This window comes from Schistocerca nitens, chromosome 2 (genome assembly GCF_023898315.1).
Source record: "Schistocerca nitens isolate TAMUIC-IGC-003100 chromosome 2, iqSchNite1.1, whole genome shotgun sequence".
In the NCBI taxonomy this organism is placed as follows: domain Eukaryota; kingdom Metazoa; phylum Arthropoda; class Insecta; order Orthoptera; family Acrididae; genus Schistocerca; species Schistocerca nitens.
Window position 1 is genome coordinate 714697209 of NC_064615.1, and position 12681 is coordinate 714709889.

Sequence of the window (12681 nt, forward strand, 5' to 3'; positions counted from 1 at the left end):
TGTCCTCTGTACTAGTTTGACCAAATTTTACATGTGATTTTGTACATTCATGAGTTTAGAGAATTTATCTTATTTTATTATCTAAGGTGTGGACTAATTTCTATTATAGTTTGTTGTTTGTGGAGAAAGCTACTTTCACTGTATTTGACCTAAGTAGGTTTGTTATTTTTTGAGAATTGTTGCATTCATAACGTATGCTGAGCAAATATTTGATTGTATTATTGGTTCCTTCTAAAGATACAGAAATTTCTTTCTTTTTTGTTATTTGTTCCTCCATTTTACCCATCATTGAGCTAGGGAAGTCATTAGCCACTGCAGTTTGCTTGATGATATGTAATTCTTTCCCCCTGTCCTGGAATTTGATGAGTTACGTGTAGGGTGGTAAAAGCTAAAGTCGTTTATCCTAAGATTCTTATCTAAGGTTGATAGTTTCGTTGTTAGCTACCAGAGATTATACCAGTATGGGAAGCTGTTTGGCTTAAGTTCGTCAGTCTAATGACTGACGGATTAAACCAATGTATGAATGAATTATTCGTGCAGTACATTAGCACAACAAAGCGAAAATCTTCATTGTAAGTGGATCGTTAAATGTTCGGATGTTTGTTGACACATTTCTTGGCGTGAGCTCCTGAAGCAGCTGAAGGAAGGAGTGGATCCGTCTTACGAGTGGTGCGCGACGTCCACTCTCGTCCGCGAATGGTTCGCGCCCGCGACCGCTCGATGGCAGCACCGGCGCGGCGGCGCCCTAAGCGGACATTGCGCACGCGTATTCGGCGCCGAGCGGGCCTGATATAATATCCCCGCGCTCCCGGCAACCCTCTTGCACCTGGCCGGCTGTCCGAGAGGGTGCTGAACAGTTCTTGTCAGGAACACACACAGGGGACAGACATGGCAGAGAAGCAAGTCGAGCAATTCTACGCACCGCCACCCAAGCTCGGAAAATGGGAAGCCTTTTCGATCTTCTTATGGAACCCCGAGACGCACCAATTCCTCGGCCGCACCGGCGCTAGTTGGGGTAAGTCTTTCTCACATTTCGCTACGCTTTCAGCCCTGTTTTGCATGTTGTACGGTAATATTACAGTGCAGCAATTCCAAAAACACAAGAATGCGATCCCACTCGTGGTTTCCGAGCGAAAGCTCTGCTTATTTTGACACAGGAGTGCAGAAAGTCCTGGAACAGAGGTGAGGGGTAATGTAGTGTGCTTATTCGTCAACACAAAGATCAATCTAGAAAATATTTGTCAACGAAATGCTTCTCAATGTAGTGCTCGAGTGCGATTTAAGCAACAAATTTGTTTGCAGCATGCACAATAAGAAGTTGTCAGTAGCCGCTGCAACTGTCATTGCTTAGGAAGCGCTGTGTAACACGCTGACATTTCTTTTGCGTAGCTGTAACAATACAAACGCTATAGGCATTTTGCTAATAAAATTTTCATGCGCTCTCAGCCAAAGCGCCTATCGCGCGCAGAGGAGGGAAGTTCAGACTGATGATACGATGCGAAGGTTACAACTAGCTCTAGTGTGTGCTGTGCGCTGCAGTTTCACTTCAAAGCAGTTCTTGCCATGCCGTCACTGACAGAGTCTGCCATGCACTGGTATTTGAGCAAGAGCCCACGTCACAAGCGCAGTCCGTTGGTAACTGGCGGTTGACTTGTTTTAAGTCCCCTTTGCCTGCCCGAAATCGCTGCTTGCACATACAAAGGAAAAGGAAGATGAAAAGTTGGAATTTAAGGTGTTATCGATAACTAGGTCATGAGTGATGGAGCGCTTGCTCGGATTCAGGTGAGGGTAGCGGCTGTATTCGATCGCAGTAACCAGTCAAGAATTTGCCTTAAAAGATTTAGGGTATCCACGGAAAATCTGTATCATCGTGTTCATTATCTCCTTGTCACTCGATACAACTAAGTGTTTTCCTTCAGAAAGAAGTTTCGTAATTCTTGCGCAACATACTCTATGCTTCTTCCACTTGTTCGCACACGCACAACAAGTCCCCTACGACTCCGTCTTTATTCCTCTTCGTTTCACACTCCCATTACACACACAATTAAGATTTGCTGGTCATGCGTTGTAGTTCGCTTCCTCTTTTACATTAGAGTGAGCCAATAGCAGTGCCTGTGAATCACATATTTGTCAAAATTATGGAATATTTATAATCCGGATTGTCAGTCACTGGCCACAAAATTAAAAATCTTGTGCCGCCTATTACTTACGTATGAACAACCACTCTTGAGTACCTGCTCCAGGATAACTGGCACTGGTCACATGTAACAATTATCTAATGCAATTGCCTTGCGAGTAAGGATTCCTATCCACGCAGACACGATTCAACTTTATAGTTACAATGAAAAATGTCTACGACATAATTCGATGATTCCAAAGCATTCAAAAATACTAAACTGTATTCCAGTTCTTCAGTGCTCTGTAAACGCGCAAGTCAATACGGAATAAGTGCTGGATCGGTACTGTTGGTCTCGACATGAATAATCCGTGTGCCTGGTTCCAAAGCCTGTCCAACTGAGCAAGCTGGAGCAATGTTTAGGAATCTGTACGAGAAGGTTTTAGGAAGCACTGAAGTTAAGATGTTCTTCCGACTATTCAGATTTATATTTTTGTGATTTAGGTAGCGAGTGTAGGGGCAGCTCCTTCTACATCCTTGTCCATCGGATCCATGTCGTGAACGATGTGTTAATCTCTAACTTCCTTTCCCGTATTTTTCCTTTTACAATATCCCCCCCGTCCACTGGCGTCTGTATTACCCGCTCTTTTTGACCTGGATTCCACGGAATACCTTGCATCAATGTGTCCCACATACTGGTGGCGACTTTCCAGAATTATTTTTCCTTTCCAGTTCTTCGCTCTAGGTCTTCGCTTGGCATTTAATCGTTCATTTCGTTCCTAAAATGAAAAAAAAAAATGTTATAGTGCACCGCTTCTTAGTTATATTTCTTCCTTTTATTTTTATTCTTTCAGTTCCTCGATAGCACAAGTTCACTCAAATGCAGTACTGTGTTCCGAACGTGCAACAGCAGAATCATCTGCGTTACCTCTATTTAAATGTTACTAATATATTTTTGTATTAAGCAGCGAAAATTTCTTTGCTGGTGTTAATCAGTTTGCCGCATATTTTGCTTTCTTCGGAAATGTTGATCTTCTCCCAGTTCATTCATAATACTGTACTTTTTCCAGTCCTTTGAAATGTTTATACAGTGTATGACAGTACTAAGGCTCTATTTATGGAAATTCTTTAATCTGTAACTTTTCCCACGAGTCAGCATATCGACCCAGACGCTCAGCTGTTGAATACTCACGACCAAGTAATCGACTTTTCTCTTTTGGAAAATTTTGACCATTGCAGCATAATTTAGTGGATTATTGCTACAGAATAATGAATGACGTACGGAGCGAGCGAATAGGTCTAGAGCTTCGAAATAATTTAGCATTTTCAAAAAGCCATTGTACGGAGCGCGGAAGTCCACATCACTATGGAGACCTATGAAAATCCGGGAGAACTCTTGCAAAATGATTTGGGGCTCGAGATTATTAGCAGTGAACGCTCACAAATAGTTTTTCCGTTAATATTACACTGGATGGAGAGAGATTTTCAGATACACAACTGATTTTAGATGTCCTCCAGGAGAACGTGATACGACCGTCATTGTTCTCGTTTTATGATAATTAATCGACCGATAATATTAGATACAGTTTCAGACTTTGTGCAAATGAGAGGGATGCCTATGAACAAGTGTTATCCGAAGACATGGAAGTAATATCCACTGTGGTTTTGATACACATCAGCCTGGTGGAAAAATTTGCGCCTTCCGTCTCACGTAGAGATGTGTTAAGTTGTGCGCTTCACAAAATATGAAAATATAGTGACACGTGAGAACAATAGGAATGAATTGCAAATGTAGTCTGTGATTTTATTCAAATACCTAGGAGTAAAAATGTGTGAGAACACAAAGTTTGCATAGCCCATCGTATGTACAGCACGTGAGTAGCTCCGATTTGTTGAGAGGGTGCTGAGAGACTGTACTTTGCCAAAGGAATTTCTTTCGTGACACATCACTTATATATGAATAACACCCAAGTGCGTGGAAACTATATCCCGTAGAATTATGATAGCATATCGGACATACAGGTAATCGGATAGAAGACGGATCTGTTTTATTGGCGAGAAACTGTAAGTGAAGTACCACATAATGTGGAGCAGAAAACACTTCATGAAAGACAAAAATACTGACGTACAAAATTTAAGGAAGGATGAAAGTTCCGCACGATGTGTCACTGCCAAGTAACATAACTTGATAAAACTTGGACCGTAGATAGAAATAACCGCTACAGTACAGCAAAGAAGGTAACTGAAAAAATACACAATGAGACGACCAGATATGACACTGTTATTGAATGACAATAATAACATTGAAGTCATCGCGACTCAAGATGGTCCACATGGACTTTATAAAAAGCGGGACATCGTTCTTAAGAGGGTGTGCGGTCATCACGGATGGCAGTGCAACGTTCTCGCATGCTGGCCATTAGGTCGGTAAGGATTTCTTGTGATGGGGCGTTCCATTCTTCCACCAGAGTGGATGACAACCGCTGAATGGTTTTGGTGCAAGTGGTCGCACTGCAATACGTCTCCCTACGCATACCACACATGATCAATGGGATCCAAGTCAGGAGGACGACCAGGGCAGTCAGTTCGCCGAATATCCTCCGATTGCAGGAGCTCCTACACCTGCGTTGTTCGATACGGTAGTGCATTGTCATCCACAAAAATGAAGTCAGGGCCGAATGAACCTCTGAAAAGACGCACGTCGGAAAGCAGTTCAGTGCCACAACAACGTAGACTTATGAGTGTACCGTGTTGAAAGATTTGGAGGGCAGTACGCCTGTGCAAAATTGTGCCTCCGGCACCGTAAAACCAGGACCATAAAACGATCATGTTCAACAAAAGGGTGTATTACATTTTCGCACCTCTCGTCATATGAGATTACGTGCAGCATTGTCGAACAATGGTGGCACTGGTGTCATGATGTGGAGAGGCGTAATGTTGGATGGGCGTACTGACCTCCAAGTCTTTGAACAGTCATCGGTCAACGTTATTTTGGCGCTGTACTCCTCGCCCATGAGCATTTGGATCTTATTTCATTTTTATGGTAACAATGCGTAACTGCATCGGACAGCGAAGGTGGTGGAGCTGTTGGATTCTCGGCGAATTGAGTGTCCTGGCCATTCTCCCGTCTTCAGTCCCATCGGGCAAGTGTAGGATGCGTTGGGGAGACATATTGCAACACGTCCAAACGTACTATCGACCGTCTAGCAGGGGTCATCCGCTCTGGTGGAAGAATAGGATGCCCTACAACATGAGGTCGTTACCAATCTTGTGGCCAGCGTTGTAGCACGTGTAGAGCATCCATTGCCGTCCGTGGTGATCACACACACTGTTATGAACCATGTCCCACCTTTTTTAATGCCCAGGCGACCGTCATGAATGGCGCTGCGTCACTATTATTATTATCTTTAAATAAAAGTGTTATTTCTGTTTGTCTCATTGCGTGCTTCTTTGCGTTATTTTCTGAGCTATACTGTAGCAGTTCTTTCTGTTTGTGGTCCAAGTTTCATCGAGCTGAGTTATTCAACAGTGACACATCATGCGAAAGCAACTTCTGTTCTTAACTATTGATCACCTGTGCATGCTCCTTCGAGTGTTCAGCTGACTTTTTTCTCTCATCCGGCAAAAAATTGCATCTAAAATTCGAAGAACCGACTTCCACGCTAGATTACATAAATGTCCTTCACCTTGTACGTATCACTTCTGTAACGATCTCAAAGGTAAAATTAGCTTAGTAACAGCTTGCATAGAAGTAAATAAGTTGCCTTTCTCCCCACACTCTACCAGTGAATGAAACGCTATTAATTTGTGATGCACTGTATAATGAAAATAATCGTCTGCCACGCGTTTTAGAGCGCTTAGGATTGAATCGATGTGAATCTTCGGTGTGAAACTCGCCGCCAGCAGCGAACACTTTTGCGGCCCATCCTTGCGATCGTAGCAGTACTTTTTTTTTCACTCGCTCGGTGCTTCAAATAAACTTACCGGACAAAGTATTAGCCACCACCTTGAAAGAATATCCTGGTCGCTTTGGTGCGATCTAGGTGTTGTACTGGTTACCAGGCACTCATGTGACCATCCAGTGCTGACGTAACTGACAGCAGTAAAACGGTGTGTATGTGTCAACTGGTTGTATGAAATCAGATCAAGACGATGGATAGCCGTGGAGACGTATTCCAAATGAAATGAAGTGATTGAAGTTGGTCGATCTGTTGGTGTACCAACGCAAACTGTCCAACCTGTCTACAATGAATGGTGTACCACTCGCAGTCATATAACATGCCGTAAGAAGAATGGTCGTACAAACGACAAAACTGACAGAGAACGGGGTCGAGCTTCACGCCGTGTCATTGACAGTCGGCTTGGAAACCGGCAGGAACTTCCGCTGTCATTGAATGCCCATCCATCTCAACCAGCTTCCGAGCGAACATTGTCCAGAGAAATGCATGTAATGAGCGTTTAGAACCGGTGTGCTTGGAAAAGGCCATTGCTCACTGCGACACCTGAAGCTGCACGTCTTCAGTGGTCCAAAAAATGCATATACTGGACAGTGGCTGACTGGAATGTGGCTCGACGAGTTGTGTTTCGCCTCCTTTCACATGATTCCAGGCACCGAGCAAGCCGATGGCCCGCAGAGGCATTGTAGGTGCAATGAATGGTGAGTGTATCTCAGGACGGTACGGTTCTGTCATGTTTGGGGAATGTTTCTTCTTCTATGACTTCGGCACACTTATTCAGGTAACTGTGAACATGAGGCAGACTCCAGAATGAATTTTCTCTTTGCGGCGGAGTGTCTGTTACTTTGGAACTTACTGGCACTTTGAAACTGTGTGCCGAATCGGGGCTCGGATCTGGGACCTTTTCCTTTCGCTAACAAGCCCTCGTTAGGACGATTATTTCAGTACCAGTGTTAAAATATAGGCCCAGCCATCTTTCACTATGCAAAAAGCGCTAACATTGACGCGTTTCGAAGGAGCAAAGCAACATCATTAGAATTATTTTACAAGTGTGTTATGAAACCGATAGAGCAATGTTCTTGATGACCAAGTGTTGCCCTCTTTTGTACAACTTTATGATGAGTATTGTGTTGACACTTCTATTTTCTAAGATGCCAGTAATCGTTTTCGAGGGTGGATGCATATGTTATTGATTTGACAAACACTTCGCAACCCTGTCGCCTCTCTATTGGCTTGCAAAATCACCCCATATTCATCCGACGGAAATAGTCTGCAAGTGGGTGGAATCGTTGTCGTCAAGGCCCCCCGCCGTTTGGTATAGTTCCCATCCTCGCCGGACTGAAGCCTTTGTCTAGACCAGAAGCAGTTGTATTACGTGATGTCTCCAGGTGGTTATACTTTGTCTGCTGTTGTTATGTAGGACTAGTAGAACTACCCTTTCAGTATTAGTTGACTAATAAATGGATGAAATGCCGTGTGGCTAGGGCCTCCCGTCAGGTAGACCGTTCGCCTGGTGTAAGTCTTTCGAGTTGACGCCACTTCGGCGACTTGCGTGTCGATGGGGTTGAAATGATGACAACACAACACCCAGTCCCTGAGCGGAGAAAATCTCCGACCCAGCCAGGAATCGAATTCGGGCCCTTAGGATTGACATTCTCTGGCGCTGACCACTCAGCTACCGGGGGCGGACAATAAATGGATTAATCCTGTACTGACTTCGTCACTACTTCTGTACATGAGGCAGAAGACACATTGCTACTCTAGGTTTGAAGTTGACTGTGTAATGTCATTAATAAAACCACAAGCAGCTCCAGAGCCAAATAACAGTGATTTCTCTGAGTTGATTTGTTTGATGTGCGTTAACAGTAAACATTTCGCTTTCATTAAACCAGGAAAAGAGATTATTCACGTTACGACGATTAGTTGTGCTATTAGTGTGAAAGGAAAGAAGAAAATATTAATTTTCTTTCAAAGATTCCAGTATTCTACTGTTCATAAATATTTCGGCTCTTTGCATTCAGTATGTCCCTGTCGAAACTAAAGTGCTACTACCTTGTTTACAATTCCTATTCCCTGCCGTGGACTCGAACTTAAAAGAGCTTGCAGCACCTGAAGACCACGAGTCCGTCTGTCGTCGAAATAGAATCAAGAACTCTGTTGAACATCCGAAAGCACACCATTCATGATTCACGCCGAGCAGACGTGAGAGATCAAATGGAAAATTGCTGACGAACTTTAAAAATTAGAAGAAAAATGACAGTTTTGCAATGAACCTGCAATTCGTTGAAAATTCGAGTTATTGAGCCACAGGAACCTACGACTCGGTATGGCCCTCGAGTCTGACATGCCTGACGTAGACGAAGCTGGACACTTCGAACGCGCCGAGCGGTTCTAGGTGCTACAGTGTGGAACCGCGCGACGGCTACGGTCGCAGCTTCGAATCCTGCCTAGGACATGGATGTGTGTGTTGTCCTTAGGTTAGTTAGGTTTAACTAGTTCTAAGTTCTAGGGGACTAATGACCTCAGATGTTAAGTCCCGTAGCGCTTAGAACCATTTGAGCCATTTTTGAACACCGCACGCACTGTGGTGGATGGGTGTCTTCCATATAAAGTGACTGCTTTTAAAAGCTGGCCGCTCGGCTGACTTGAGCAGGCGGATACCTTAGGAGTGGCGGGTGCAGGTGCAGCCACACAAACGACAAGCAGCAGCGCAGCGGAGAACGGAAGGAGCGGGGCGGCACTTGACCGTGCCGTGGCGCGCGCCGCCCTCTCCAATCCGTCAATACCGGGGCAGCCGGCGCCTAGGCGGCAGCGGCCGCCGACGCACTATGGATCGGCCAGAGCGCTGCAGTGGGTCTCTGGCTGCACGGCCGAGGGGCGGGCGTTGCGCCCGAGCAGCATTCTCCGAGTCTCGTGCGGCCTGTGTCCTTTACTGTTCTCAACACAAAGGAACTAATGACATTTAGCTGCTAGTGGGCATTGATTTTCATCAATAGAGAAGTTGAAAATTTGTGCCGGAGCGAAATTCGAACCAGGGTCTCCTGCTTACTAGGCAGATATTCTGACCACTGACCCACTTGGACACAGTGGTCATCGCAACTGCGCGGACTGCCCTAGCTCGCTTCCCGTCTAACCCAAATTCTCAACTTACCCGCATACTACTGACGCGGTGCCCTGCCCATTGTCGTCACTCGCGGGTTTCGCAGATTCCTATAACAGTTGGAGCGTGGTGTGCATCTGCACTGAAGGTCTCTTTGATCAGCCTCGCCCTAATTTTATATCTGCTTTCTGTTCTTTTCGGACATGGATCTGACGGGAGGTGTGCTATGGTAGTCCAAATGGTCTGGTGGCAGTCGCATCTCCACTGGATACATCTAGCGGCATCGCCATTATGTACCACGTGTGGCGTGCGAGGCATCTATGGCCATCCACTTGTCTGCGGCGAAGCGAGCGATGTTTGCGGTTTTTTTTCTTTTTAAATTCTTTATTCAATCCAATAATGTCATACATAATAACCCACCACCTTATACATTAGTGGGGCTTAAGATCTACAATACAATTCAGTGATATTTAGCAGCACTTTCTAATTCTAATTTTAACCTTCTTGCGTGCTACAGGAAATGATAAGTTAGTTGCTCAATGGGTAAGAACTAATCTCTACTCTAATCTATTCTAGAAGCTACTTCCTGCAGCGTTACAGGCGTGCCAGTCAATGTATAAACCTACTTTTTTTGGCCGTGCCCACCGAGCTAATCCCAGTGGGCGTGCCCCTGGCACCGCGCTGGCCTTTAGAAAATCGCTGCAGGTTCTGTTTGGAGATGTCCTCATCTACTTCCTACTGAAAATTATCTATCTACTAAGTCATTATCGGTGTGCAGCAGTCAAGTCCGAGATATTTGCGCACCTTCCCCCTGTTCCAGGACGTGGCTTATTCCTACCGTTACGGCGATTGGCCAATCCACGCCCTGGCGGAATGGGATAGGTCGCATTAAGTCATGTCGTGATCAATAGTTCATATATTTTCCCTTCGATATTCCCGCAGGACTTTTGCCGATACCTCACTGGCAAGGCGGTTTATGATCTCAAATGTGGTCGGGTTCATTATTAAGTGATAGGTGTCATTGTTTGGTAGCTGGTGTCTTAGGTCAGTGGCTACGTCATCGAAGATAGGGCACTCGTAGATCACGCGGTCCGGAGTGCCCATTTCAGCTCCGCAGTCACACGAGGGGGTAGCCCTTTTCCCGAACCGGCAAAGATATGCCGGTTACGGTCCATGACCTGTCAGGAAGTGCAGCAGTCCCTTACTTGGTTGGAAGTGCGAGAGTTGGAGCCGTTCTTTGATGTTCGGCAGCAGTTGGTGAGTCCTTCTGCCTGTTTCCTCTCTGTCCCAGAGTTCTTGCCACAGCTCTTCTCCTCTTCTTGTGATTGCAAAATTGTCCCGCTCTCAGTTTTGCCGTTTGGTTTGCCAGATGTTGGAGTTCATCACAAACACGACTCCTGAGAGCATAACAGCACAAGTGCTTGTCTTCCCGGATACGGACTATTTCCCGCAGGCGAAGATCGACTCAGTGTCTTGGATTAGGTGGCACGGTGCCCACTACCTGTTTGATGGCGGTGAGAAACAAGCCCTCGACTTCTGACAATACCTTAACTGCCGACATCGTGCAGTTGTCTTGAACCCTAAGTACCAAAATCATTTCTCGAACTCCGGAGTGCTTTCGCCAACCACCTCGCAGCTCGATCATCCATTCCAGGAGCAGCTGACATAGCTCCTTCCTTCATTTTTACAGATTTGATCCCCTCAACGGTTATTCAACACACTTGTGAGCAGACGTGCATCGATGGTCTACTGACGCGTCGCCACAACGTGGGTATCCTCTCGCTGATGTCGAACGTGTTTGCCAATCTTTGCGAGGACGTCATGGTGCGACGGAGATGGATTAAATATCAAAAATAAAAAAAATACCTCCCTGTATTCTTTGTTCCTGTTTTTAATAGGGGTTATTGGCATCGTTACTGATAGGGGCTAACGCCTGAAGTAGTGGAGTTTTTTGGGGGGCTTCTCCTGCGGAGTGATGTCGGGGGTATAGTCATACATCACAGAAGCACAGAAGAGTATATGTCCGAATCTGTTGTACGCTCCCCCCCCCCCCCCGCCCCCCTTTGGCTCTTCCTCACCACCACTCCTTGGAGTAAATGAACACTGGCGAAACGATAGTATAGTACCTGACAGCACACTGGACAAAACGTTAAGTCAGGCTCAGGATGATAATTTCCCCAGCCAAATGCTTGCCCCAACTTATTCCATATGAGCAGTTCGCCTGTCCTCAACTTCTAACTAGAAGTGCTGCCAAACTGCAGCGAGACAGTGGCTACCGCTGTAGGCGGTGTACGTGTCTTGTGTTCTGCGGGAACCCAGTCGAATGCGTGGCAGGGGAGCGCGCCAAGCACACGCACACGCCGACGCCACTCACTGCATCGTGTGCGGGGGATTACACTGTGGCCGGCCATTGGCGAGGGCTTCCCTTGTCACGCACCGTTGCCCCTGTTGCGTCGGGTTTCACCAACGTGTGCACTGTTCACTTACCCAAAACTATCTGCACTAGCTGTAGAGTCTCGTTGATAGAAAAGAGGCGCGTTTAATATGGAGATGCAAAGATGTTAACTTCGTTGTTTTTGTTACGGTGGTACGTTATGTGCAATAACATAGATAAAGAGGCCACGTTATCTGCTGGATACTTTTACTGGTGTGGATTTATAGTACAGTCTTTTATTTCATTCAAATGAACAAATGAAGTACCACACAGTTGTAAAATTCTTGTTTTGGACAGTTTACCGGCAATCAGTGTTACTGTTCGTTGAGGACGCGGTTGTCCATAGAAAGATGACAGCCTTAGAAACTCCTTACGAAAAGTGGAGATAGTTGTCGATGATCAACGCCATTAAAAATATTGGCGTTTGAATCTATAAAGACCGAGCGAGGTGGCGCAGTGGTTAGACACTGGACTCGCATTCGGGAGGACGACGGTTCAATCCCGCGTCCGGCCATCCTGATTTAGGTTTTCCGTGATTTCCCTAAATCGCTCCAGGCAAATGCCGGGATGGTTCCTTTCAAAGGGCACGGCCGACTTCCTTCCCCGTCCTTCCCTAATCCGATGAGACCGATGACCTTGCTGTCTGGTCTCCTTCCCCAAACCAACCAACCAACCAATCTATAAAGGGCAATTAAATGAAAAGGTGACAGATTGAAAAAAAATGGATAAGTGCAAGTATGACTCGCGCTTCGAGGGTTCCGTATAAACTTAGTTACGTATTTAGACACTTCCTCCATCCTGGGAATTGATAATTTCGACAATTTTTGCCTGTTATCGATATCGGTACTGGCAAGATATCAAAATATGTGACATAAATGGCCGTATCTTTTGTTTGCATTCACGTAGAAGCTTAAACATTTTACACCGCCCAAGGACTGTAGACTTTAGTGCTGACATACGAGAATTTAAATTTCATATGTCTACCCATTCTCAGAAAAATGGGTCTTAACAGGCGGACTGGAGGCTGACGTTGGATTGGATGATGGCGGATTTCTGGGCCAGGAAGAGAGATCCT

At 45.5% G+C, this 12681-nt stretch overlaps 1 protein-coding gene across 1 annotated transcript in view; it reads left to right on the top strand.

The window, feature by feature from the left end:
- The first annotated feature begins 758 nt into the window (after window positions 1-758).
- LOC126236881 (sodium/potassium-transporting ATPase subunit beta-2) overlaps window positions 759-12681 on the top strand; it is a 154420-nt gene continuing 142497 nt past the window's right edge. Inside the window, exon 1 of the mRNA XM_049946509.1 lies at window positions 759-1015. Within this exon, the coding sequence (XP_049802466.1) occupies window positions 889-1015 (127 nt within the window). The 5' untranslated portion in view covers window positions 759-888. The remainder of the gene's footprint in view (window positions 1016-12681) is intronic.